The sequence below is a fragment of the Stegostoma tigrinum genome, chromosome 7 (assembly GCF_030684315.1).
Source record: "Stegostoma tigrinum isolate sSteTig4 chromosome 7, sSteTig4.hap1, whole genome shotgun sequence".
Classification (NCBI taxonomy): Eukaryota; Metazoa; Chordata; class Chondrichthyes; order Orectolobiformes; family Stegostomatidae; genus Stegostoma; species Stegostoma tigrinum.
In genome coordinates this window covers 103,897,277-103,924,261 of record NC_081360.1, presented here as the reverse complement: position 1 = coordinate 103,924,261, position 26,985 = coordinate 103,897,277, and the positions used below count along the sequence as shown (strand labels likewise).

The 26,985-nt window shown below is 46.2% G+C and overlaps 1 protein-coding gene across 4 annotated transcripts in view; it reads left to right on the top strand.

The window, feature by feature from the left end:
• The window catches only part of map3k2 (mitogen-activated protein kinase kinase kinase 2), a 128,005-nt gene that overhangs the window by 36,748 nt on the left and 64,272 nt on the right, over window positions 1-26,985 (top strand). For 3 of the 4 annotated variants that reach the window (XM_059647594.1, XM_059647592.1, XM_059647593.1), the window contains 4 exons: window positions 10,357-10,430; window positions 12,082-12,200; window positions 13,973-14,013; window positions 22,381-22,480. In XM_059647594.1, coding sequence (XP_059503577.1) covers window positions 10,427-10,430; window positions 12,082-12,200; window positions 13,973-14,013; window positions 22,381-22,480 — 264 coding nt within the window. In that variant the 5' untranslated portion in view covers window positions 10,357-10,426. Of the gene's footprint in view, window positions 1-1,903; window positions 1,975-10,356; window positions 10,431-12,081; window positions 12,201-13,972; window positions 14,014-22,380; window positions 22,481-26,985 lie in introns of those variants that run through there. The other variant, XM_059647595.1, reaches the window with a different exon arrangement.

Here is a 26,985-nt window from a genome sequence, read left to right as displayed (position 1 = left end):
CGTTACCCAAACAGCATCCACTATTTGTTAATCATATTACAGCCAATTTGTGCTAACGAAACACGCATTATAGCAGACCTACCTGTACTTAGTTGAAAATATCTTTAGCTTTTGTGATGGCACCAAGATGGCTCGATTTCGACCGTGCTACATCATTGAGTCATGGCACATACAGGAGGACCCTGGAGGATTCCTAGAAGCATGGCATTCCAACCGGAACTCCATCAACGAACACATTGATTTGGAGCCAATCTACCATCCTCTGAGAAAAAGAACAGGAAATGACATCACCAACATAGGAAATGATATCACCAACCCAGGAAATGACATCACCCACCCAAGGAAACCTAAACATATAAATAGAAAGCAGGACATAACACCAGCGCTTCACCGGAGGCTCACTGGTGATGTTACCTAGAATGGTGACGAAATGTCTGAAGACGAACCTTCCAGCTCAGCGAGCAAACTTACATCCAGAACAGGAGGATCCGTTCAGTACAACATGTCTCTGCTGACTTTTTGAAAGATTTCTCTAATTAATTCCATTCTGCCTTGCACTGTTTACCCGTAGCCCTGCAAATTTCTTAGTTTCAAGTACTTATCCAATTTTATAGTTCACATTTGATACGAATAGGCTGATAAATGAACGTTAACAAATTATATAAGCCTAGTTTAGGATAATAACTGTGAATTATGTATTATTTTCTATACCAATGTAACCGAAATGCCAACGCAGATGGAAGCAATTTAATGACTATGAGCTTATCCTTACTTCAGAGAGGACAACAGTTGCTGGAGTGAGAAAAATTAAAATAAACATGGTGAACTTTTGGTGCCTTAGAGTCTGCCTTTTAGATGAATAATGTCTTGTACATCATCAAACTTATTTCACTTAAATCTCTCAGTTACAAAAATGTATGATCCCAGTTTTGCTTCTGGCATTTGTCTCAATTATTTTTGTGGGAGAATAGCTGAGCTCTGAACAGGAAGACGATTACCTCCAGCAATACAAAAACCTTCCAATTTGAACTGGAGCAGTTGAGTAGATTCGTGGGCCAAGGTCAGTGGAACCCTGGGTCTTTACAAAGTGGATGTCCCAGGATATCAAGACTCATCATCATTATTTGTGGTCCCTCGCAGACAAAGATGAGTCTATTTCACTCTCAAGGTGAGTCTCTAGGTAGCTGTACAGATTGATGCAGCTACCACAGTTTAAATTATAGTTGGGGCAGAAAGTGGTTGTGGGAAGGGGTGGGTCAGGCGTTGTTGCAGTGGGCTGTTTTCAGCTGGCTTCTGTGTTTTTTCCTGACAGCAAGTCTTGAGGTGGTAGGTGCCTTCCCAGATGCTGCTCCTGCACTATGGATGTTCCTAGGCCAGTGATTCCCTGGTATCTGTGGGAATGCTGCACTTCACCAGTGAGGTCTTGAGGGTATCACTAAAGTGCTTCCTCTGTTCACCTGGGGCATGCCTGCCATTTCAGAACTGGGAGTAGAGCGCCTGCTCAGAGTCTTGTGTTGGACATGTGGATGACATGCCCAGCCCATTGTGGCTGATCAAGGTGGTCAGGACCTCAATTCTGCGGATGTTGGCCTGTTTGAGGATACTAAAGTTGGTGCAGCGTGTTTGCAGGATCTTCCGCCGGCAGCATTGATGGTACTGCTCCAGCGCCTTGAGGTGTCTGCCGTACACAGTCCATATCAGAGACTATATAAGTGGGCAGGAACTGGCACAGCTCTGTAACCCATGATCTTCGTGTTGGCTCTGATGTTGTTGTCCCCAAACACCCTTTTCCTCAGGCAACCAAACGTGATGCTGGATCTGCTCATCAATAGCTGCTTTGGCTGAAAGGACATTCCCAAGGCGTTGGAAGTGGTCATGTTCTCCAAGGCCTCCCGATCGACCTCGATGATTGGAGATTTGCTCCACGGAGCCGGGCAGGGTTGGTGGAAGACCTTTGTCTTGCAGATGTTCAGGGTGAGACCTGTGCTCTCATGTTTAGAAGAATGACGAGGAATCTCATAGAGAATCGCATATAAAATCCTAATGGGACTGGACAGGCTAGATGTGGGAAGCTTGTTTACATTGTTCAGAATGTGGTGAGGTGAAGCATAGCAGCAAGGTAGATCGTGAACAGCATTGGGGTGATGGCTCAGCCCTGTTGGACACTGGTCTGAACGGGGAATGGGTTGGTGGGGGAGCAATTTGTCTTTACCATAACTTCCATGTGGTCGTGGAACAGGTGAAAGATTGAAATAAACTTCATGATACAACCAGGATGGAGAAAGATGCTCCATAGTGCTTCCCAATTGATGGTGTCAAAGACTGAAAACAACAAATGCTGGAGATCACAACAAGCCAGGCAGCATCCATGGAGAGAGAGCGAGCTTACGTTTTGAGTGTAGATGACTCTTCGTCAGAGCTGAAGTGTGGAGGGAGCAGCATTTATGCTGTAGTTGAGGGGAAGTGAAGTGAGGATAGAGGAGTGTATAGCGCTGGGGAAGATTCCTCTTGGGGAAAGAGCAAAACTTCTTGAGGGTCGGTTTTCCTCGAAGGGGCACAATGAAGGAGCAAATTAGTGTCAAAGGTCAAAGAAGGCCATGTACCGGGGGATAAGTTCTGCATGTTTCCTACAGCTTTTGTGCAGTGAGAATCATGTCCATTGTGCCTCTCCTTGGCCCAAAATGACATTGCGAGTCCAGGAGGAGTTACTCAGCCACAGGGAGGAGAAGTTGTGGATGACCTACTCTTTTTTGCAAGAAGATTCTCCTATAGTTAACACATTCGGACTTGTTCCCTTTTGTTTTAAAATGCTCACAATTGTGGCATCGTGTAGTTCTCCCTGAATGCTCCCCTCCTTCTGGATAAGGCAAAAAAAGGCATGTAGCTGCAGTAGGAGCTCTTTGCCTTTGCATTTCAGTGCTTCAGCGGGGATACCACCTGTTCCATCAGCCTTGTTGTTCTTAAGCTGGCGGATGGCCTTCTGTACTAAATTCCACAGGTAAAGTGAGAGTAACCTGTTCAGTGATGTCCAGTTTGGGTTCTGCCAGGACCATTTACCTCCTGATGTTGTTACAATCTTGGTTCAAGCATGGACATAAGAGCTGAATTCCAGAGATGAGATGTGAGTGACAGCTGCTAACTTTAAGGCTACATTTGATCAAGTTGGCATCAAGGAGCCTTAGCAAAACTGGAATAAATGGGAATCGGGGGATAAACCATCCACTGGTTGGAGTCATACCTGACACATAAGATGGTGATGGTTGTTGGAGGTCAGCAATCTCAGCTCCAGGACCCCTCTACAGGAGTTCCTCAGGGTAGTATCCTCAGCCCAACCATCTTCAGCTGCTTCATCAATGACCTTTCCTCCATCATACAGTCAGGAATAGGGATGTGCAAACATCAGCGAAGGGGATGTCAGAGGCAGGTTCTTTACGCAGAGAGTTGTGAGAGCATGGAATGCGTTGCCAGCAGCAGTTGTGGAAGCAAGGTCATTGGGGTCATTTAAGAGACTGCTGGACATGTATATGGTCACAGAAATTTGAGGGTGCATACATGAGGATCAATGGTCGGCACAACATTGTGGGCTGAAGGGCCTGTTCTGTGCTGTACTGTTCTATGTTCTATGTTCTAACAATGTTTCGCATCATTCATCGACTCCTCAGCTACTCAAACAGTTTATGTTTGATTATAATTGGATCTAAACAATATCCAGGCTTGGGCTGACGAGTGGCAAGTAACATGTGTGCCACACAAATGCCAGACAATGACCATCACCAGTAAGAGACAATCTATCCACTGCCCCATGATATTCAGTAGTATCACCATCACTGAATCTCCCGCTATCAACATCAGTTGTCATTGACCAGAAACTCAACTGGGACTCACCACATAAACACAGTGGCTGCAAGAGCAGGACAAAGGCTAGGAATACTGTGGCAAGTAACTCATCTCCTAATTCCACAAAGCCTGTCCACCTTCTCCAATGCACAGTTAGCTAGAATAGTCCCCATTGCCTGGTTGGGTGCAGCCACAACAATACTCAAGAAGCTCGATACCATCCAGGACAAAACAGCTGCTTGATTGGCACTACATCCACAAGTATCCACTCCCTCCAGCACCAATGCTCAGTAGCAGCAGTGTGTACTATCTACAAGATGCACTGCAGAAATTCACCAAAGATCCTCAGACAGCACCTTCCAAACCCACGACCACTTCCATCTTCGAGGTTCCAAGATGGCAGTGGAGTAGCAGGGCTTAGTGCACGCTCTAGCCCAGGATTTATCCACTGTCATCTGCTTTCTCTTTAATTCTCCCTCTCTTTTTTCATTTATTTTCTTTTGGTTTCTTTGGTGTGCTAGCTGTGGCCTCAGTGCATCAGTGAGAGTGGACCATATGCAGAGTAGTGGCAGCCTCCCAGCAGTTCAAGACAGCAATGGTTGACTCTCTTGGCAATTGGTGGTGGCAGTAACAGCTGCAAGGATGTCCCTCCTGGAGTTTGGGGCGAACTGCAAAGCTCCTCCAAAGCAATCGACAGCGGCAGTGGACTCTTCACAAAGTTAGTGCTGACAAGGTGACATCACAAAGGAGGGCAGACCAGTGATACTCTTGGTGCTGATGAGACCTGGTCTGTCAGTGGAGCCAGGGACTCCTGGTCGGAGCATGCCCAAAGCGGAGACTTCTGGTATTGGCGAGGCAGGAGTTACAGTGGTGCCAGTGGGGACTCGTGGTTATCAGCAAGGTGACAGTGGAGCCTGGGACTCTTGGTCAAAGGGCGAGAATGAGCTCAGCGTGGAATTCTGCCATTGGCGAGATGGGCCCCGTGACAAAGAGATGGCACCTAAAGAGTAGCAACTCCTACGACGGTGGGTCCAGCACAGGTGGCAGCGAGGCAATGAAGAAGGAATGGCAACACAGGTGTCGTGGCGCTGGTGAGCCAGCTTATGACTCATGGTGGAGGTGGCGGAGTGAATATAGCTGAAAGTCTATCTCTTTTTTACTCTTATTCTGAAACACACTCCCTGATGCACTCAGTGCTTTCAATGCTTGGTTCAAGCAGAATGCCAACGACACATGTCATCTGTCCCAAAGCCCCACATTCATCTGTTCCTCCAATCACTGCTGCAGATGTCAGATCAGTCTTGCTGAGTGTAAACCCGAGGAAAGTGAGGGGCCCAGGCAGAGTCTCTGTCCGTGTACTTAGATCCTGGGTGGACCAGCTGACGAGGTATTCGCTGACACCTTCGCCCTCTCCCTCCGACAAGCCAAAGTCCCCACCCGCTTTAAGACGACCACCACTCTCCCAGTACCTAAGAAAGCACGTGAAATGTGCCTTTGTGACTACTGTCCAGTGGCTGTGACCTCAATAATCATGAAATTCTTCGAGAGGCTGCTCATGGCCCACATCGACTCCAGTCTGTCAGCCTGCTTCGATCCCCTACAGATTGTTTACCGACGTAACAGGTCCAGCTCCACCTTCAACACCATTATCCCCTCCAGACTAACTTCAAAACTCTAAGACTTAGTCGTCTGCAACTGGATCTTTGACTTGCTGACCTCTCGACCGCAGTCAGTGAAGATAGATAACAACACATCCTCCATGCCAACACTGAACACTGGATCCCCTCCTCCCCCCACCCTCAGCTGTACTCCCTGTGCACCCATGACTATGTTGTTAAATTCTGAATGACCGCTATCTACAAGTTTGCTGATGACACCACCATGGTAGGACACATATCCACCAGCAACAAGTCTGAGCAGAAAGGAGATAGAGGGCTTCATGACATGGTGTAATGAGAACAACCTCTTTCTCAACTTCAGCAAATTGGAAAACTGATCATTTAACGTCAGGAAGAAAGGGTAAGAACAGCCACCATCACACCACACACCCCCACCCACCCACCCACCCAAATCTAGTTCCTAGGAGTGACAATAACCGATAACCTGGCCTGGAGTTCTCATGTAGCTGGGATGGTTAAGAAGGCACAACAATGCTGCTGCTTCCTCAGGCAGCTCAGAAAATTTGGTGTGTCCATAAGGACTCTCACCGACTTTTACAGATGCACCGTTGGAAGCAATCTGGATGCATAACGGCCTGGTACGGCAACTGCTCTGCCCAGGACCGTAAGGAACTACGGAAAGTCTGACGCTGTGCATACAAACATCACAGAAGCCAAACCTTCCATCCATGGGAGCCAAACTCATCCTCACCTTCAACAACTTCTCTTTCGATTCCTCCCACTTCCTACAGACAAAGGGGGTGGCCATGGGTACGCACATGGGGCCCAAGCTATGCCTGCCTCTTTGCAGGTTACATGGAGCAATCCCTCTTCAGTACCTACACTGACCCTAAACCCCACCTCTTCCTCCGTTACATTGATGACTGTATCGGTGCTGCCTCATGTTCCCATGAAGAGCTCAAACAGTTCATCCACTTCACCAACACCTTCCACCCCAACCTTAAGTTCACGTGCACTATCACTAATACCTCCCTCACCTTCCTGGACCTCTGTCTCCAGCTCGGGCAACCACCTAGAAACCGATATCCATTTCAAGCCCACCGACTCCCACAGCTACCTAGAATATACCTCCTCCCACCCACCTTCCTCCGTAAATACCATCCCCTATTCCCAATTCCTTCGCCTCCGTCGCATCTGCTCCCAGGATGAGGCATTCCACTCCCGTACATCTCAGATGTTGTCGTTTTTCAAAAACCGCAACATCCCCCCACCACAGTGGTCGAGAATGCCCTCGATTGCGTCTCCCGCATTTCCCGCAACTCTCACTCTCACCCCGCGATAACAACCAAAAAAAAATCCCCCTCGTCCTCACGTACCACCCCACCAACCTCCCGGATCCAACGCATCATCCTCCGACATATCCACCATCTGCAACCCAACCCCACCACCAAAGACATTTTTCCCTCCCCACCCTTGTCTGCTTTCCAGAGGGACTACTCTCTGTGTGACTCCCTTGTCTGCTCCACACTCCCCTCAACCTCACCACACCTGGCACTTTTCCCCTGCAACCACAGGAAGTGCTACACTTGCCTCCACATTCCCTCCCTCACCCCCATCCCAGGCCCCAATAAGAATTTCCACATCAAGTAAACGTTCACTGGCACATCTGCCAATATGGTATACTGCATCCGCTGTACCCGTTGTGGCCTCCTCGACATCGGGGAAACCAAGCGGAGGCTTGGGGACCGCTTTGCAGAACACTTACACTTGGTTCGCACTGAACAACTACACCTCCCAGTCACGAACCATTTCAATTCCTCCTCCCATTCTTCAGACGACATGTCCATCCTGGGCCTCCTGCAGTGCCACAATGATGCCACCCGAAGGTTGCAGGAGCAGCGACTCATATTCCACTTGGGAACCCTGCAGCCCAATGGCATCAATGTGGATTTCACAAGCTTCAAAATCTCCCCTCTCCCCCCCCCCCTCCACTGCATCCCAAAACCAGCCCAGCCTGTTCTTCCTCTCACCTATCCTCTCCTCCCACCTCAAGCCGCACCCCCATCTCTTACCTACCAACCTCATCCCGCCCCCTTGACCTGTCTGTCCTCCCCAGACCGACCTATCCCCTCCCTGCCTCTCCACCTACACTCACCTTTACTCACTCCACCCCTGCCTTTCTAACTTTTCTGTCTCCTCTCCACCTATTTTCTCCTTGACCCACCTTCGATCCGCCTCCCCGTCTCTCCCTATTTATTTCAGAGCCCTCTTCCCCTCCCCCATTTCTAATGAAGAGTCTAGGCCCGAAACGTCAGCTTTCCTGCTCCTAAGATGCTGCTTGGCCTGCTGTGTTCATCCTGCTCTGCACCTTGTTATCTGTTTCATCCTTGGACTCGGTTTAAATGGCTCACTATTGCAGAAAGGCCGCTAACATTATCATAGACTCCTCCCACCCTGTTAATGCTTTATTACAGTCTCTTCCGTCAGGCAGAAGGTACAGAAGCTTGAACACACACCAGCATGTTCGGAAACAGCTTCTTCCCAGCTGTTATTAGACTGATGAATGGACTCGCTAACTTCAAAGAATGTTGATCTTTCCTAGCACACACCCTGTGTGATGTAACCTGTATGCCTCTAAGTTTTCTTTTCACCCAATGATCACTGTGCCCTTGCTTAGTATAATCTGTCTGTACTGGTCGCAAACAAAACTTTTCACTGTTCTTCGATACACGTGACAATAAATAAATCAAATCAAATCAATCAGATAATTCAAAATAGCCTCGGATTGTGGCGACAATTGAAGCTTTTCACTGTAAAATGCTAATGACAATTAATCATTCATCCATTCAAACTCATTCGTCTAGAAGGACAAGGACAGCAGATATATGGGAACACCACCATCTACAATTTCCCTTCCAAGTCGCTCACCATCCGGAAATATATCATCATTCCACCACTTGCTGGGTGAAAATCCTGGAATTACTTCCCTAATGGCATTGTGGGTCAACCCACAGCTGGTGGACTGCAGTGGCAGCACTCCACCCCATCTTTTCATAAGCAACTACTGAAGGTCAATAAATGCTAGCCAGGCAGCGATGCCAATGTCCCACACGTGGAAAAAAAAAATACAGCCTCTCCTTATAACTCAAACCTTCCAGTCTCTTTTAAATCAGTTTTGGTTTGTTTCCGGTTTAATGACATCCTTTCTATAGCAGGGTGACCAGAATTATACGCAGGACTCAAAATATGGCCTCGCCAATGTCTTGTACAGTTGTAACATGGCGTCCCAACCCCCTATTCAGGTTTCCGACCGATGAAGGCAGATGTGCCAAACGCTGCCTTCATCACCCTGTCTACCTGTGGTGCCACTTTGAAAGAGCTATTTACTTGCACGCCTTGGTCTCTCTCTGTGTGGCAGCACTCCCCAAGGCCCTATCATTAATTGTGTAAGTTCTGCCCTGGTTTGCCATACCAAAATGCAACATCTCGCATGCGTCTGAATTAAACTCCATCTGCCATTCCTTGGCATGTTGGCCCGCTTGCATAGTTTAGAAGGGGTATCTATTCAGAATAGAGATGATGAACCAGTTTTTCTGAGGGTTGATTGTTTCAAATTCTTTTCCTCAAAATTCTGTGGATGCAGAGTTTTGAATATTTATAAGAGTGGTGATAGCTTCTTGATTACAGAGAGGGATGAAAGATCTTTGGGGTTTTGCAAGAATATAGAGTTGAGGTTAAAATCAGATTAGCCATGATCTTACTCAGTGGAGAAGCAAGCTTGAAGACCCTAGTGATCTACACTTGTTCACTGTTTGTAAGTTCTCATGAAGAGAAATGTCTTCACTCAGACAGTGGTGAGCTTGTGGAACTACCCCAGAAAGTGGTTGAGGCCCAAACACTGAATATTTTTAAATGGGAGCTAGATGTAATTCTTGGGACTAAAAGGATCTCAATGTACAGGGAGAAGGCAGGAATAGAATAATGTATTAGATGATCAGCTGTGAAAAAATTGAATGGTGGAGTAGGCTCAGAAGGCTGAATAGCCTACTTCTGCTCTCATTTTCTATGAAGTGATGCACAAGCTGTTCTACTCGGGCAAAATGAGACCTTATTTCCCAGATGCTCCATTGTGCTGAGCATGGGGACCACTTGGATGCTGTGCATCCTGGAAAAATAGCAGTGATATTGGGAGGTCGGGGTGGTAACAGTGTGCTTAGTAATGACACTGGGATGGTAACTCAGGGGTCTACTTTAATGCTGTGGTGTCACAGGTTCGAATCCCATCAAGGGAGATGATGGAATTTAAATTCAATAATTTAAAAAAGAAATCTGGTTTCAAAAACTAATCTCAGGAATGGTGACCAAGAAACCACACCCAGTTGTTCACTAATGTCTTTCAGCAAGGGATCTTCCATCTTTTATCTGGACTCGTCTGCTACAACTACTCATGCACAGCAGTGTCCTCTGAACTGAGTCTTAGTGAGCCACTCACTTCAAGGGCACTTGGGGAAGTCAACAAATGTTTGATTGGCTATGATGTCTACATCCTGTGAACGATTTTAGAAAAATGTGGATACTGTTTTTGGAAACGGTCTGACTTGATTAGTGCTGGGCAAATCAATTCCACTATTTTAAGACACCTCAATACCACACCCACTCTGACAGTTGAAATAACCAAGTCCTGAAGAGTTTAGTGACGGATGAGGGTAGAGGCTAGTCTTTCACCTCTTGGACCTTAGTTCAGTTTGATGGAGTGAAAGTTCCCTCTGTTAGTTGACCATACAGATTGAGAATGGGTTAAATTAGATGTAAGAGGGGTGGGGAGAGCTGGCTGGGATGCTTATTGATATTGGTAAATGTAAAACTAAAACAGCAATTTTTTTTGCATTTTATGTTTTAGGTAAAACTCAGCCTATTGATGGGAGAATCACCTGTCCGTTAAAAGTCCATTTGGCCATCTTGCTGCCAACATGGGTGAGTCAGGCGCTTGCCATGATTTGCTTCTTGTTAAGGTGGGGATGAATTTTCTTTGTAGAGGAGGAATACTAAAGTTGATTTGGTAAAACCATGTTGGAGTTAGTGCCTTGGGATAGTGTAAGATAAGAAAAGTAACTTGCCTTGTCAGTGAGAAATTTGAGATGGTGGTGATTTGCACCCACGATGAAGAATCTGATTAACATGCAGCATTGCCTTGTGGCCAGATTGTGGACCTGCGGATACTGTGCACTCATCTTCAGAAATTCCTGGAAAAACTCGGTAGGTCTGGCAACATGTGTGGAAAGAAAGCAGAGTTAACGTTTCAAGTCCAGTGACCCTTCTTCAAAACTGATTGTAGCGAGGAAAAGGTTGGTAGATATGCTAGAGAAGGGGGTGAGTGGATATGGAGTGCAGCTGGAGAGGAGCCCACATTCCAAGACCCCAAGCACACTTTCCAGTGAAGAAGTGATTTACCTTGACTTCCATTCAGTCCAGTCAACTGTAGTCTGCTCTACACTGGGGAGACAGCGTAGACTGGGCAACCGCTGTGCAGAACACACATGTCTGGCCACAAAAATAAACCTAAGCTTCCAGTAGTGTGCCATTTCATCACACCACCATGTTCTCTGGCCAACGGTTCTGTCTCCGGCTTGCTGCAGTGCTCCAGTGAAGCTTAGCACAAGCTAAGCTCGTGAAGAACATCGTCTCATTTTCCACTTGGAAACTCTGCAACCTTCTGGACTGAATATCGAGTTCAATAACTTCTGGAAACTGAAAGAACTGTGGTTGCTCTAAATTGGAAGCCAATAAAATGAAATTGCTGGAACAGATCATCAGGTCTGGCAGCATCTGTGAAGAGAAATCAATTAATGTTTTGGAGTGATCCTTTCTCAGGGTCAGTAATCTTTTGAGCCTGAGCACCTTCTGCCACGTCCTCACACCAACCCCTGCACTCCAGGCCTTGTCACCACATGAACTGCTACCACAAACAATCCATTATCAGACGCTAACAGTCCCCATTAGCAGCTGTTAATTCTTCTCGGATGACCCTTGTCATTCCTTTATCTGTCCAACTGTTTTCTCTTTCTCTGGGCTTCATCTCTACCTATCGTTTACTCTTTTTGCCCCTGTCCTCACACTCTCTAGCATATATACCAATCTTTTCCTCACTACAGTTAGCTCTGAAGAAGGGTCACTGAACCCGAAATGTAAACTCAGCTTTCTGTCCACAGACGCTGCCAGACCTCCTGAGTTTTTCCAGCATTCGCAGTGCTTTGGTATTTTTGCACACACATCTTACCCATCTGTCTTGAATGAGCAATCGTGTTATTGGGTATATCCATGTTTAAAACAGGAATAGACAAGCACCTCTGGGCATTGACGCAATTACCGTTAAGAAACTCGGATTCGCTGTCGACTGTCAATGGCGTAATAAACTCATTTTAATGCATAGATGAGGCATGCAGCAGTGATCGCAATGCATGTTTGTATTGTCAAAAAGGTTTAAAAGAAGAAGCTGTCATTTTTTAATTGACATTAATAAGTTTATCCAGGAAGACTTCACACTTCAAGAGAAGTCCGAGATGCGTGGTGTGACTGTACTCTTGAGGTGATTTTCACTATTTTGAAATCTGATTTGTTTTTATAGATGAGCAGCAAGCTCTTAACTCCATCATGCAAGATCTAGCTGTGCTCCACATGGCTAGCCGACCTCTCCTGCCATTGACTGATGCAGGGAAACCGAAGACCACCATGTCCAGTAATCAGGTACATGTAGTGTCAAGAATCAAGTCATGGAGAAAGGGCAGGAAAGTGAACATGGGGAATGTCAGATCAATTATGATCCTCTTGAATGGTGGAACAAGCTTGAGAGGCAGAAAGGCCTACTCGGTTTTTATTGTTTGTGTGGTGGTCTTATGGTGTAAACCAAAGAACGTAGAAACCATACATAGAAGATAGAAGCAGAGGAGGCCGTTGGCCCTTCAAGCCTGCTCTGCCATTCATCATGTTCATGTCTGATTGTCCAACTCAATAGCCTAATCCTGCTTTCTCCCCATAACCTTTGATCCCATTCGCCCCAAGTGCTATATCCAGCTGCCTCTTGAATACATTCAATGTTTTGGCATCAACTACTTCCTGTGGTAATGAATTCCACAGGCTAACCACTCTTTGGGTGGAGAAATGTCTCCTCATCTCCATCCTAATTGCTCTACCTCCAATCCTCAGACTGTGACCCCTGATTGTGGACACACCCACCATCGGGAACATCCTCCCTGCATCTGCCCTGTTAGATCTGCCCGTCTAGTCCTGTTAGAATTTTAAAAGACATTTGTCACACGCTTTTCTGATCTGGTTGTCTGACACCCTCTGCTGATTCACGTCATACAGCTACAGGTCTGTTACAGGTTACAGGAATAGTCAGCTCTTCACTTTAACATTTCCACATGTAGGAGTTCAAAAACTGAAATAATCATAAATCTAATAGGGAATTCCGGAGAAACCTCCTTACTTAGTGTAACTAGGATAGAGAACTTAATATTTCATGGGCTAGTTGAGGTGAAAACATAAAACAGCAAGTAGTTGGATAAAAACACTAGGGAGAAAGGAAAGGTAAGATATGTTGATGAGTGAGGTGAGAAAGTGAGCAGTTGTTCTTGTGGGACTTAAACACTGGCACAGCCAAGTGGGTGTGGGTAGGATATGTCTGTTGTAGAATAATGTAATGTTGCAGAGTACAAAACAACTCTCCGAATAAATTCGAAGGCTAGAACCTCCAGTGTAAGAGGCTGTTTGATTCAAAATGCTATTGTAGTGCATGATGACAGTTAGTTCAAAGTGTAATCTAGATGTCCTTTTAGTAAGCAAGGGATTGAAGGACAAAATGAGTGGGTTGGTATTTGTTGGAGGTTGACGTGTGGAAAAGGCTTTGGGTTATTGGCTAGAGTCTTTGTTTTTCCCTTTCCCTTATTTATAATGCTCATGGAGAGGCAGTGGTGTTGTAATAATGGCACCCAACTAGTAATCCTGAATTATGTTCTGGAGACGTGGGCTTGAATCCCATCATGACAGATGGTGACAGATGCATCTGCCCTGTTAGATCTGCCCGTCTAGTCCCGTTAGAATTTTAAAAGACATTTGTCACACGCTTTTCTGATCTGGTTGTCTGTCACCCTCTACTGATTCACTTCATACAGCTACAGGTCTGTTACAGGTTACAGGAGTAGTCAGCTCTTGAATTCAATAAAATGTGAAATTAAAAGATAGTCTGATGACAAACGCATAGCCACTTCTGACTGTAGTAAAAACCCATCTTGTTCAAGAATGTCTGTTTAGAAAGGAACTTAGCCATCCTTACCTGGTCTGGCCTACATGTGACGTCAGACCCACTGGTTAGTTCTCAACTGCCCTCGTGGCAATTGGGGGTGGCTAATAAATCTTGGCTCAGCCAGTGACAACCAAATTCCATGAATAAATAATTTCTGACAAGGCTTATTTGCTTGCGTAGAAATAGTTAATTTCCTGAATTTGTTCAATTCCAGAATGATATTCGAGTCAAGTTTGAATACCGTGGTGAGAAAAGGTGAGGCATCATATTTTATTCTCTTCTATTAATAGGAGTTGTACTCGACCATAAGGACCAGGCAGACCTAAAAAATGAGGTGTCAACCTAGTGAAGCTACAAAACAGGACTACTTGCATCTGAGCAACAAGAAGCAGCAACTGATAGACGGGGCTCATTGATTCTGCAACAGACAGATCAGAACTAAGCTCTGCAGTTCTGCAGTACCCTATTGTGAATGCTAGTGGGCAATTATACTACTCACAGAAGGAAGAGGCTGCACTATTATCCCCAACTCTATCTATGAGGGAACATAGCGCATAGTGCAAAAAATAAGGCTAGGGCATTTGTACAAATGTTCAGCAAAAATTATTGAGTGGATAATCCACCTCAGCCTCCTCCAAAGGCCCGCAACATCATGGATGCCAGTTTTCACCTAATTCAGTTGACTCATATGATTTCAAGGTGACTGTTAGGGGGAGGTGCTGGCATAGTGATACTGACAATGCCGGTAATCCAGAACTCCAAATTCTTGTTCTGGGGAAAAGGATTTGAATCCTAGTTTGATAGATGATGAAATTTGAATTCAGTAATAATCTGGAATAAAATGCTTGCCTAATGATCATGTAAAAATCCATCAAACTCACTAATGTCCTTTAGGGATGGAAATCTGCTGTCCTTATTCATTTGGCCTACATGTGATTCCAGATCCATAGCAATGTGGTTGACACTTGGGGGATAGGCAGTAAATGCCGACCTAGCCAGCGATGCCCATATCCTGTGAATTTTTTTTTAAATCAGTAAGTGTTTTGAGACACAACACACTGCAAAGACTGCATACTGCTATGACATTCCAACACTATTACTGAAAAATTGTGCTATAGAACGAGCCACACATTTCGACATAGCAGTGGAAGTAAGGCCATTCGGCCCATCGAGACCACTCTGCCATTTAAATCATAGCTGATGGGCATTTCAACTCCACTTCCCTGCACTCTCCCCGTAGCCCTTGATTCCTTCTGAGATCAAGAATTTGTCGATCTCTGCCTTGAAGGTATTCAACGTCCCGTCCTCCACTGCACTACGTGGCAATGAATTCAACAAGCCCACCACTCTCTGGCTGAAGTAATGTCATCTTATTTCCGTTTTAAACTTACCCCCTCCAATTTTAAGGCTGTGCCCACGGGTCCGGGTCTCCCCGCCTAATGGAAATAACTTCCTAGCGTCCACCCCTTTTAAGCCATACATTATCTTGTAAGTTTCTGTTAGATCTCCCCTCAACCTTCTAAACTCTAATGAGTATCATCATACGTTAAACTTACCATTCCAGGGATCATCCGTGTGAATCTCCGCTGGACACGCTCCAGGGCTAGTATGTCCTTCCTGAGGTGTGGGGCCCAAAATTGGACACTGTATTCTAAATGGGGCCTAACTAGAGCCTTATACAGCCTCAGAAGCACATCGCTGCTTTTATATTCCAACCCTCTTGAGATAAACGACAACATTACATTTGCTTTCTTAATCACGGACTCTACCTGCGAGTCCTGGACCAGCACTCCCAGAACTCATTACAGCCTTGGTTCACACATGGCCAAAAGAGCTGAATTCAGATGTGAGGTGAGAGTGACAGCCCTTGACATGAAGGCTGCATTTGACCAAGTTGGCAGAGCCCTAGCAAAACCAGAATCAATGGGAATCGGTATGGGTGCGGGTGCGGGTGATGATGGGGTGCTAACTCTCGACTGGTTGGAGTCAGATCTGGCACACAGGTGATTGTTGGAGGTCGGCCATCCCAGTTCCAGGACACCGCTGCAGAAGTTCCTCGTGGAAACATCCTAGCTCACCCCTTATCAGCTGCATCATCATTGTCCTTCTCTCCATAATAAGGTCAGAAGTGGGGATGTTCACCAATGATTGCTCAATAATGACTTCTCAGATACCGAAGTAGTCCATGTTCAAATGCGGCAAGATTTGGACGATATTCAGCTTTGGGGTGATAAGAGTCAACAGTCATTTGTGCCGCGCAAGTGCTGGGCATTGACCATTTCTAATCTTTGCTCCTTGACATTTAACAGCATTATCATCACTGAATCCCCCACTATGAGCATCTTGGGTATTACCCTTGGTCAAAATTCACTTGGACCCAGCCATAAAAAATACTGTACCTACAAGAGCAGGTCAGAGGCGAGGAATCCTTCAATTGGAAACTTACCTTGTGATTCCAAAGCAAGTTCAACAGCTACAAGACACAAGTCAGGAAGCTCCAACAACATTTGAGAAGCTTATCCATCCAGGCCAAAGCAGCCTGCTTATTGGCAGCAAGCACACAAGCATTCACTCCCTCCACCATCAACGCATTGTAGCAGCAGTATATGCCATCTACAAGATGCACTGCAGAAACTCACCAAGGCTCATTGGATAGCACCTTCCAAATGCACAACCCCTACTATCTAGAAGGACAAGAGCTGCAGATGCTCAACACCATCTGCAAATTCCTCTGAAGCCACACAATAGCCTGACTTGGAAATAAATTGTCATTCCTTCACTGCTGCTGGGTTAAAATCCTAGAACTCTTCCCAACAACGTTATGGATATCTCTACAGCATATAGCTTGAAATAGTTCAAGAAGACAGCTCAGTATCACCTTCTCGACAGCAATCATAGATGGGCATTAAATGCTGGCCCAACCAAAAACGTGCACATCCTCCAGGGAATACATGGCATCTGCCTGATCCTTGCCATTTTTGTTTTTGTCAGTAACTGATCCTTGAGTCACTGTCTATCAGATTTTTGTTTCCTTGTGATTTCAAGTACTCTGTACATTACCTGAATATGTATGTCTACATATGTTCAGAATATTTTTCTATATTTCCACTCGTATCTGTCTCTCTATTTCTTTTATTGTGCCGTTGTTCTATGCACTCTCCCTCCCCCCCCTCCCCCCCCCAACCATTCTTTCCTGACGTATAGCAATAAGGTAGTCTTGCTGCAGTTATATGGGGTTTTGATGAGTCTAAAACTGGGATACTATGTGCAGTTTTTGTCCTCCTTAACTAAGTTAGAACAGATGTGATCCAGCTCTTTATTTTACCATAGTTTTGATAATCTCATTTGGTTTCACTGTGTTGGCTATGATAAACATTCAGTGGCCACTGAGATGTCAGATATTGGGAAGAGAAGAGCACAAACTGCACAGACAAATTTTCAAGAAGTGGGCAAAGTCAGAAGTCACACGACACCAGGTTATATCCCATCAGATTTATTGAAATCAAAAGCTGTCGGAGTGCTGCTCCTTTGTCAGGTGAAATGGAGAGAAGCACACAGCATAAAATATACACACATATCCGCGTATATATTCTGTGTCTGAGCATTTCCCTCCACTTCACCTGATGAAGGAGCAGGACTGAGAAAACTTGCAATTTCAAACAAACCTGTTGGGAGTATAACCTGGTGTCGTGTGGCTTCTGATTTTGTCCACCCCTGTCGAACACGAACATCTCCACATTGTGGATTCCAGAAGTTGGCAGAGATCATGAGCTAGAAATCAAGGGATAGAGAGCCTTAGTTGAACAAAGGTAGTTTGTGGGGCATCAAGCGCAGATGGGTGGAGGGAATGAATGAGAAATAAAGAAAAAATTCAAGCAACAGGAAATTGCAACATTAAGACAGGGAAATATTCCAAAGAGAAAGTAGTGGTTGGGTGAAAGGCAAGTGGAGGAACCAGATCCAGGTTAATAATATAGGAAACTCTGAATTTTGCTCTGCCATTCAATAAGGTGGAAGCTGGCCTTTTGTTTGAACTTCGGTGACCTAAAGAGTGTTAGGAAAGTGAATTGTGAAGAGGACATCACAAAAAAAAGCTAGGTTAAGTGACTGAGAAAAGATGTGGCCAAAAAGGTATAATGTAGATTGTCCATTTGGCAGAATGAAAGCGAAAGCATTTTATCTAAATGGTGAGAAATTGAGAGGACTTGGGTGCAGAGGGACCTGGGAATTCTCATGCACATCAAGTAATAAGGAAAACCATTAGAATGTTATAATTTATTGTGAGGAGAATTGAATGCGCAAGTGAGGGGGTAATGATTCAATTATACAGGGCACAGAAAAGACTGCACCTGGAGTATTCTGCATTGTACTGGGCTCCTTACTTAAAGAAGGATGTAAAATTGTTGGAAGCAGTTTTTAAAAAAAAGGTTTACTAGATTAATACATTGCCCTATAAGGAAAGGGTGGACAGTCTCAACTGGAGTTTAGATAAAGAGGTGACTTGATTGAAACATATGAGATCGTAAGGGGACATGGCAAGTTACATTTGGAGAGAATGTTTCATTTTTTGGGAGCATCAAGATTTAAGGGTCACTGTTTAAAAAATAGGGATAGTCCATTTAATTCCAGGATGAGTAAAATTGTTTCTCCGCTGCTTATGAGATTATTTGTTTTCCTATTCATTTGTGGGATGTGTGTATTGCTGGCTGGCCAGCATTTCTTTCCCATCACTAGTTGCCCTTGAAAAGGTGGTGGTGAGCTGCCTTCTTGAACTGCTGCAGTCCTCCTGCTGTAGGTTGAACCACGATGCTATAAAGGAGAGAATTCCAGGATTTTGACCCAGTGACAGCGAAGGAGTGGCAATATACTTCCAAGCCAGGACGGTGAGTGACTTGGAGGGGAACTTGGAGGGGGTGGTGTCCCCACATGTCTGCTGCTCTTTTTGTTCTAGATGGAAGTAGTCATGGGTTTGGAAGGTGCTGTCTGAGGATCTTTGGTGAATTTCTGCCATGTATCTGGTACATAGTATACACTTGTGCTCTGAGCGTTGGTAGTGGAAGGAGTGGTTCCAAATACAATTTGGAACACTCTTCCTGATAAACTGTTGGAAGCAAAGTTTTTGGTTATTTTCAAGTTAGTGATACGTAGATCCTTGTTAAGCAAGGAGATAACAGGTTATCAGGGGTGGGTGGGAATCTGGATTTGAAGTTGCACTTAGATCAGCCACAATCTTGTGGTGTTATTAAACAGTCTTCTCCCTCATGCAGTTTGTATATAACCTGACTTTGCAATTCCCATAATTTTCTTAGAGACTAAAAATCTGTTGATGCATTCTTGAATATGTTCAGTAACTGTCTAATCCTAGTTTTCTGGGATAGAAAAGTTCTAAAGATCCACAAACCTCGAAGTGAATTCTAAGAGTATGGTACAAAGAATGTAATAGAAGAAAAAGGGAAGTTATCCACTTTGGGGAAGAAACAGAAATGGCAGCATTTCTTACGTGGTGTGAAGTTGCAGTGTGTTCATGTCCAAATGTGCCCAGGTGTTCTTGTTCATAAGTCTGTCTAACATACAGGTGCGCAAGCAATTTGGGATGTGAAGTGTAGGTTGGCCTTTATTGCAAGAGGGTATGACTACAGATATAATATCTTGCTTCAATTTTATTCAACCTTGGTGAGATCACACCTGCGGTACTGGGTACAGTTTTCATTGCCTTACTTGAAAAAGGTTATGTTTTCCATAAAAGTAGTACAGCCAGAATCCACTGGGTTAATTCCTGGGATGGTAGGATTAGCCTCTGAATGGCAGTTTGAGGAGTTTGGGCCTAAATTCTCTATAGTTGAGACAAATGAGGGGTGATCTCCTACATTTCCTACGTTATTTCCTATGTTCCCTAGGTGAAGAAACTTTCAGTTCATCAGTTGTAAATGACTGGCCACTTATCCTGAAAAAAAATGACCCTGTATTCTAGATTCCCCAGTCTGAGAAAGCAGCCTCTTAACATCAAGCTTTCAAATATTTTTTACATCCCAATGAGATCACTTGTTATTTTTATAAAACTCTGAGAATACAAGCCCATCACACAGTCTCCTCTGTGGACAGACCTGTCCCAGGAGTCAACCTAACGAACCTTTGTTGCAGAAGGAAAAACCTGAGATGTTGGTAATGTCGATTTTTCTATGGGGAGTATGAGCTGAATGTATTTGTAAAATAGAAGTTGGCAAAATAGAAGTTGGCTGTTGCTGTAATGAACTACTTAAACTGTGATGGAGTCTGACTGGTGTCAGAACATGTTCAGTTTGGACTAGTGGAACAGAAGGCTGCTATTTGATGTGCCATTTTCACAGTCAGAATTCTCCTAATTGATGTTGGAAAGTATTCCATTTCACCACACCAACATCTCTCCTCTTGATGAGCATAAAATGAAAGTTTGAATTAACATTTAGATTGCTCCATCAGATCTTCTGGATGAGCCAACAGGAACCTGGAATTCTCTTAAAGCTAATTACTTTTAAAGCACAATAAAATGTGAGGCTGGATGAACACAGCAGGCCCAGCAGCATCTCAGGAGCACAAAAGCTGATGTTTTGGGCCTAGACCCTTCATCAGACAGGGGGATGGGGTGAGGGTTCTGGAATAAATAGGGAGAGAGGGGGAGGCGGACTAAAGATGGAGAGAAAAGAAGATAGGTGGAGAGGAGAGTATAGGTGGGGAGGTAGGGAGAGGATAGGTCAGTCCAGGGAAGACGGACACGTCAAGGAGGTGGGATGAGGTTAGTAGGTAGGAGATGGAGGTGCGGCTTGGGGTGGGAGGAAGGGATGGGTGAGAGGAAGAACAGGTTAGGGAGGCAGAGACAGGTTGGACTGGTCTTGGGATGCAGTGGGTGGAGGGGAAGGGCTGGGCTGGTTGTGTGGTGCCGTGGTGGGGAGAGGACGAACTGGGCTGGTTTTGGAATGCGGTGGGGGAAGGGGAGATTTTGAAGCTGGTGAAGTCCACATTGATACCATTGGGCTGCAGGGTTCCCAAGCGGAATATGAGTTGCTGTTCCTGCAACCTTCGGGTGGCATCATTGTGGCACTGCAGGAGGCCCATGATGGACATGTCATCTAAAGAATGGGAGGGGGAGTGGATGGACTCCACTTCCCCCACTGCATCCGAAAACCAGCCCAGTTCGTCCCCTCCCCCCACTGCACCTCACAGCCAGCCCAGCTCTTCCCCCCCACCCACTGCATCCCAAAACCAGTCCAACCTGTCTCTGCCTCCCTAACCTATGCTTCCTCTCACCCATCCCTTCCTCCCACCCCAAGCCACACCTCCATCTCCTACCTAATAACCTCATCCCACCTCCTTGACCTGTCCGTCTTCCCTGGACTGACCTATCCCCTCCCTACCTCCCCACCTATACTCTCCTCTCCACCTATCTTCTCAACATCTTTGGTCCGCCTCCCCCTGTCTCCCTATTTATTCCAGAACCCTCACCCCATCCCCCTCTCTGATGAAGGGTCTAGGCCCGAAACGTCAGCTTTTGTGCTCCTGAGATGCTGCTGGGCCTGCTGTGTTCATCCAGCCTCACATTTTATTATCTTGGATTCTCCAGCATCTGCAGTTCCCATTATCACGAATACTTTTAAAGCATTTTCTGTTTGAAGGTCCTGATCACTTCTGGAAAGCAAACAAACTACTGACTTTGAAGATAAAAACCTCTTTGGGATTTGGAGTTAATTAAATCCACTTGTTGGCACAGTTGTGAAGTATGAGGAGTGCTGCAGTCTGCAGCTCTCTAGCTGCTCTGATGGTTCAGTTGTCCCAGGAGTGCTACTGGAGACAGAAACTCACTATCTCTCTCTCTCTCTCTCTCTCTCTCTCCTCTTCCCTTCTCGTCTCTCCCCTCGTCTCTCTCTCCCCTCGTCTCTCTCTCTCCCCTCGTCTCTCTCTCTCCCCTCGTCTCTCTCTCTCCCCTCGTCTCTCTCTCTCCCCTCGTCTCTCTCTCTCCCCTCGTCTCTCTCTCTCCCCTCGTCTCTCTCTCTCCCCTCGTCTCTCTCTCTCCCCTCGTCTCTCTCTCTCCCCTCGTCTCTCTCTCTCCCCTCGTCTCTCTCTCTCTCTCCCCTCGTCTCTCTCTCTCTCTCCCCTCGTCTCTCTCTCTCTCTCCCCTCGTCTCTCTCTCTCTCTCCCCTCGTCTCTCTCTCTCTCTCCCCCCTCGTCTCTCTCTCTCTCTCTCCCCTCGTCTCTCTCTCTCTCTCCCCTCGTCTCTCTCTCTCTCTCCCCCCTCGTCTCTCTCTCTCTCTCCCCTCGTCTCTCTCTCTCTCCCCTCGTCTCTCTCTCTCTCCCCTCGTCTCTCTCTCTCCCCTCGTCTCTCTCTCTCTCCCCTCGTCTCTCTCTCTCTCTCCCCTCGTCTCTCTCTCTCTCCCCTCGTCTCTCTCTCTCTCCCCTCGTCTCTCTCTCTCTCCCCTCGTCTCTCTCTCTCCCCTCGTCTCTCTCTCTCTCCCCTCGTCTCTCTCTCTCTCTCCCCTCGTCTCTCTCTCTCTCCCCTCGTCTCTCTCTCTCTCCCCTCGTCTCTCTCTCTCTCCCCTCGTCTCTCTCTCTCTCCCCTCGTCTCTCTCTCTCTCTCCACTCCCCGTACAGAATCCTTCAGTTTCCCAGGCCAGTCCTCCTTGAAGATATTGCCACTAAAGCCAAGGTTGCCTTTGGTCAGCCGATGAGCCTGCACTACACCAATAATGAGGTATAGCCTTTTTTTTTCTTTCTTTCCCTAATTGGTGGTTCGGGAAGTGAGTGACATTTGGGTACAGAAAGATGGAAGCTGGAAATTAAAACAGTCAAGATGGTGCATGAAAAATCAATGTGGAAACCCTTTGCTGCTGTGAAAAGATCAAGATGACTATTTCAGCAATGGTTAGTTTATTTCAACGGCAATGTCTCCTGGCTAGGCCCTGGGACATTTTAACCATTTAAAATACACGATGTGAGTGCAAGTTGCTATTGCTGCTGTTGTAACATGCCTAGTTTTGATATCTGTGTTGCATAATTAAAAACTGTAAGATGTGATGCTGTAAGATTGCAGACATTAGCTAATGAAATCTGATTTTAATATCGGTATGATGCTTGTTGTCTCCAAAATAATGTCTGATATCCAAATTAGTGTTGCAGGTTTGTACGAGCTGTGAAAGTTGGATATGCAGCTCTGCCTGACTCCTGGGTGCAAAAGTAATTGTTTCACACAACTATTGATGCATGGAGTTATCGATTCATAGAGATGTGCAGCACAGAAACAGACCCTTTGGTCCAACTTGTCAATGCCGACCAGATATCCTGGATATTTCTAGTCCTCCCCGCAACATTTGGCTCATGTCCCTGTAACCCTTTCTATTCATGTACCCATCAGATGCCTTTTAAATTTTGTAATTGTACCAGCAACTACTGCTTTCTCTGGCAGTTCATTCCATTCATTCGCCATCCTTTGCTTGAAAAAGTTGCTCCTTAGAGGTCCATTTTATATTTTTCCACTCTCACCTTAAACCTATGCCTTCTGGTTTTTGCACCCCCCCGCCCCCAACCCCAGGGAAAAGACCTTGTCTGTTTACTGTATCCATATCCCTTATGATTTTTTCAAACATCTGTAAGGTAACCTCTCAGCCTTTCATGCTCCAAGGAAAACAGCCTATTCAGCTTCTCCCTATAGCTCAAACCCTCACAACATCCTTGTAAATCTTTTGAGTCTTTTCAAGTTTCACAGAATTGCGCACAATGTTAGTCACCCTGCTATAGGAACAATGTTTCAAAAGTGGCCTAACCAATGTCCTGTATAGTCGCAACATTCCCTCACAACTCCTATACTCAATGCACTGACCGATAAAGGCAAACATACCAAACACTACCTTCGCTGTCCTATCTACCTGCAGCTCTGGTTTCAAGGAACTATGAACCTGCACTCCAAGGTCTGTTTATTTGGCAACACTCCCCAGGACGTTAACATTAAATGCATAAGTCCTGCCCTGATTTGCCTTTCCAAAATGCAACATCTCAACAGCATACACTTTTACAGAACTCTTAACATAGAATAGATACTTCATTGGAGGGAGATGGAGGTGTCAGGGTCGTTCTCAGGAGAAAAAGCTGATGGAATTTAACTTCGATTAAATTTCTAAACAATATGGAATTGAAACAGTTTTATGATCACCATTGCAGAGACCATCAGCAACTTCTATACACCCACCTGGTTCATTAATGTCCGAGTGTATTTTACTGTATTTCTTAGCATAAAATACACATGCCAGTAAAATCATTTATTCACTCAGTCATTGAGGCATACACCGCAGAAACGGGCCCTTCAGCCCAACTTGTCCATGCCTGCATTTAGCCTATATCCCTGTAAACCTTTCCTACCCATCCACCTGTCCAAATATCTTTTAAATGTTGTAACTGTACCTGCCTTTACCACTTCCTCTGACAGCTCATTCCATATGCACACCACCTGAGATGAACAAGTTGCCCCTCAAGTCCCTTTTAAATCTTTCCCCTCTCGCCTTAAACTTATGCCCTGTAGTTTTGGACTCCCCTACCCTGGGGAAAAGTCCTTGGATGTCGATGCCCTTTATGATTTTATAAATCTCTAAAGGTCACTCAAGCCTCCTATGCTCCAAAGAAACAAGCCCCAACCTGTCCAGCCTCTTATTATAACTCACACCCTCCAGTCTCTGTAACATCCTTGTAAATCTTTTTTGCGCCTTTTCCATTTTAATAACATCCTTCCTGTAGCAGGCTGACCAGGGTTGTACGCAGTACTCAAAATGTCACCTTACTTTTTTGTACAGCTATGACATGAAGCCCCAATTCCTGTACCAAGTGCTCTGACTAACAAAGGTAAATATGCTAGATGCTGCCTTCACCGCACTGTCTACTTGAGACGCCACTTTCAAGGAACTTTGTGCCGTAGGTGTCTCTGTTCGATAGCACTCCCTGGGGCCTTACCATTAACTGTTTCAGTCTTGCCCTGGTTTGATTTACCAAAATGCATTTATCTGAATTAAACTCCACTAGCCCGTTGATTGAGGTCCTGTTATGCTCTTAGATTACCTACTTCACTGTGCACCATACCACCAATTTTGGTGCATTCTCCAAATTTACATGCCTCCTATGGGCTATTAAGTTTGCAGCCAGTGCAGGGATTGGTTGAGTTGCGGGATATAGTTAGAAGCTGATATGGGCAGAGAAATAGCAGATGGAGTTTAATGCAGGTAAGTGTGAGGTCCTGGACTTTGGGAGATCAAATGTTAAAGAAAAGTATACACTTAGTGGCAGGACCCTGAACAGCATTGATGCCTAGAGTGGTTTAAGCCCACAGCTCCCTGAAAGTGGCCTCATATATATATATAGGATAGTTTAAAATGAAGTCGTAGGGCAAGCGTGCCTCTTTTGGTCGGGGAATTGAGCACAAGAGTTAGGATGTTGTGTTGCAGCTTTTTAAGACTTTGCTTAGGCCATACTTAGAGTACTGTGTTCAGTTCTGGTTGCTACATTACAGGAAGGATGTGGAGACTTTGGACAGGGCGTAGAAGAGGTTGACCAGAATTAGAGGGTATGAGCTATAAGGAGAGGCTAGAAGAACTCAAAGATAAAATGTGAGGCTGGGTGAACACAGCAGGCCAAGCAGCATCTCAGGAGCACAAAAGCTGACGTTTCGGGCCTAGACCCTTCATCAGAGAGGGGGATGGGGAGAGGGAACTGGAATAAATAGGGAGAGAGGGGGAGGCGGACCGAAGATGGAGACTAAAGAAGATAGGTGGAGAGAGTATAGGTGGGGAGGCAGGGAGGGGATAGGTCAGTCCAGGGAAGACGGACAGGTCAAGGAGGTGGGATGAGGTTAGTAGGTAGATGGGGGTGTGGCTTGGGGTGGGAGGAAGGGATGGGTGAGAGGAAGAACCGGTTAGGGAGGCAGAGACAGGTTGGACTGGTTTTGGGATGCAGTGGGTGGGGGGGGGGAAGAGCTGGGCTGGTTGTGTGGTGCAGTGGAGGGAGGGGACGAACTGGGCTGGTTTAGGGATGCAGTAGGAGAAGGGGAGATTTTGAAACTGGTGAAGTCCACATTGATACCATTAGGCTGCAGGGTTCCCAGGCGGAATATGAGTTGCTGTTCCTGCAACCTTCGGGTGACATCATTGTGGCAGTGCAGGAGGCCCATGATGGACATGTCATCTAGAGAATGGGAGGGGGAGTGGAAATGGTTTGCGACTGGGAGGTGCAGTTGTTTGTTGCGAACTGAGCGGAGGTGTTCTGCAAAGCGGTCTCCAAGCCTCCGCTTGGTTTCCCCAATGTAGAGGAAGCCACACCGGGTACAATGGATGCAGTATACCACATTGGCAGATGTGTAGGTGAACCTCTGCTTAATGTGGAATGTCATCTTGGGGCCTGGGATGGGGGTGAGGGAGGAGGTGTGGGGGCAAGTGTAGCATTTCCTGCGGTTGCAGGGGAAGGTGCCGGGTGTGGTGGGGTTGGAGGGCAGTGTGGAGCGAACAAGGGAGTCACGGAGAGAGTGGTCTCTCTGGAAAGCAGACAGGGGTGGGGATGGAAAAATGTCTTGGGTGGTGGGGTCGGATTGTAAATGGCGGAAGTGTCGGAGGATGATGCGTTGTATCCGGAGGTTGGTAGGGTGGTGTGTGAGAATGAGGGGGATCCTCTTGGGGCGGTTGTGGCGGGGGCGGGGTGTGAGGGATGTGTTGCAGGAAATACGGGAGACGCGGTCAAGTGCGTTCCGCATGCAGATGGCCTCAAGGCCCTCCGCTTCTTCCTGTCCCGCAGGCCCGACCAGTCCCCCTCCACCGACACTCTCATCCGCCTAGCTGAACTCGTCCTCACCCTTAACAACTTCTCTTTTGACTCCTCCCACTTCCTACAGACTAAGTGGGTGGCCATGGGCCCCAGCTATGCCTGCCTCTTTGTAGGTTGCGTGGAACAGTCCCTCTTCCGCACCTACACAGGCCCCAAACCCCACCTCTTCCTCTGGTACATTGATGGCTGTATCGGCGCCGCCTCTTGCTCCCCAGAGGAGCTCGAACAGTTCACCCACTTCACCAACACCTTCCACCCCAACCTTCAGTTCACCTGGGGCATCTGCAGCACCTCCCTCACCTTCCTGGACCTCTCAGTCTCCATCTCAGGCAACCAGCTTGTAACTGATGTCCATTTCAAGCCCACCGACTCCCACAGCTACCTAGAATACACCTCCTCCCA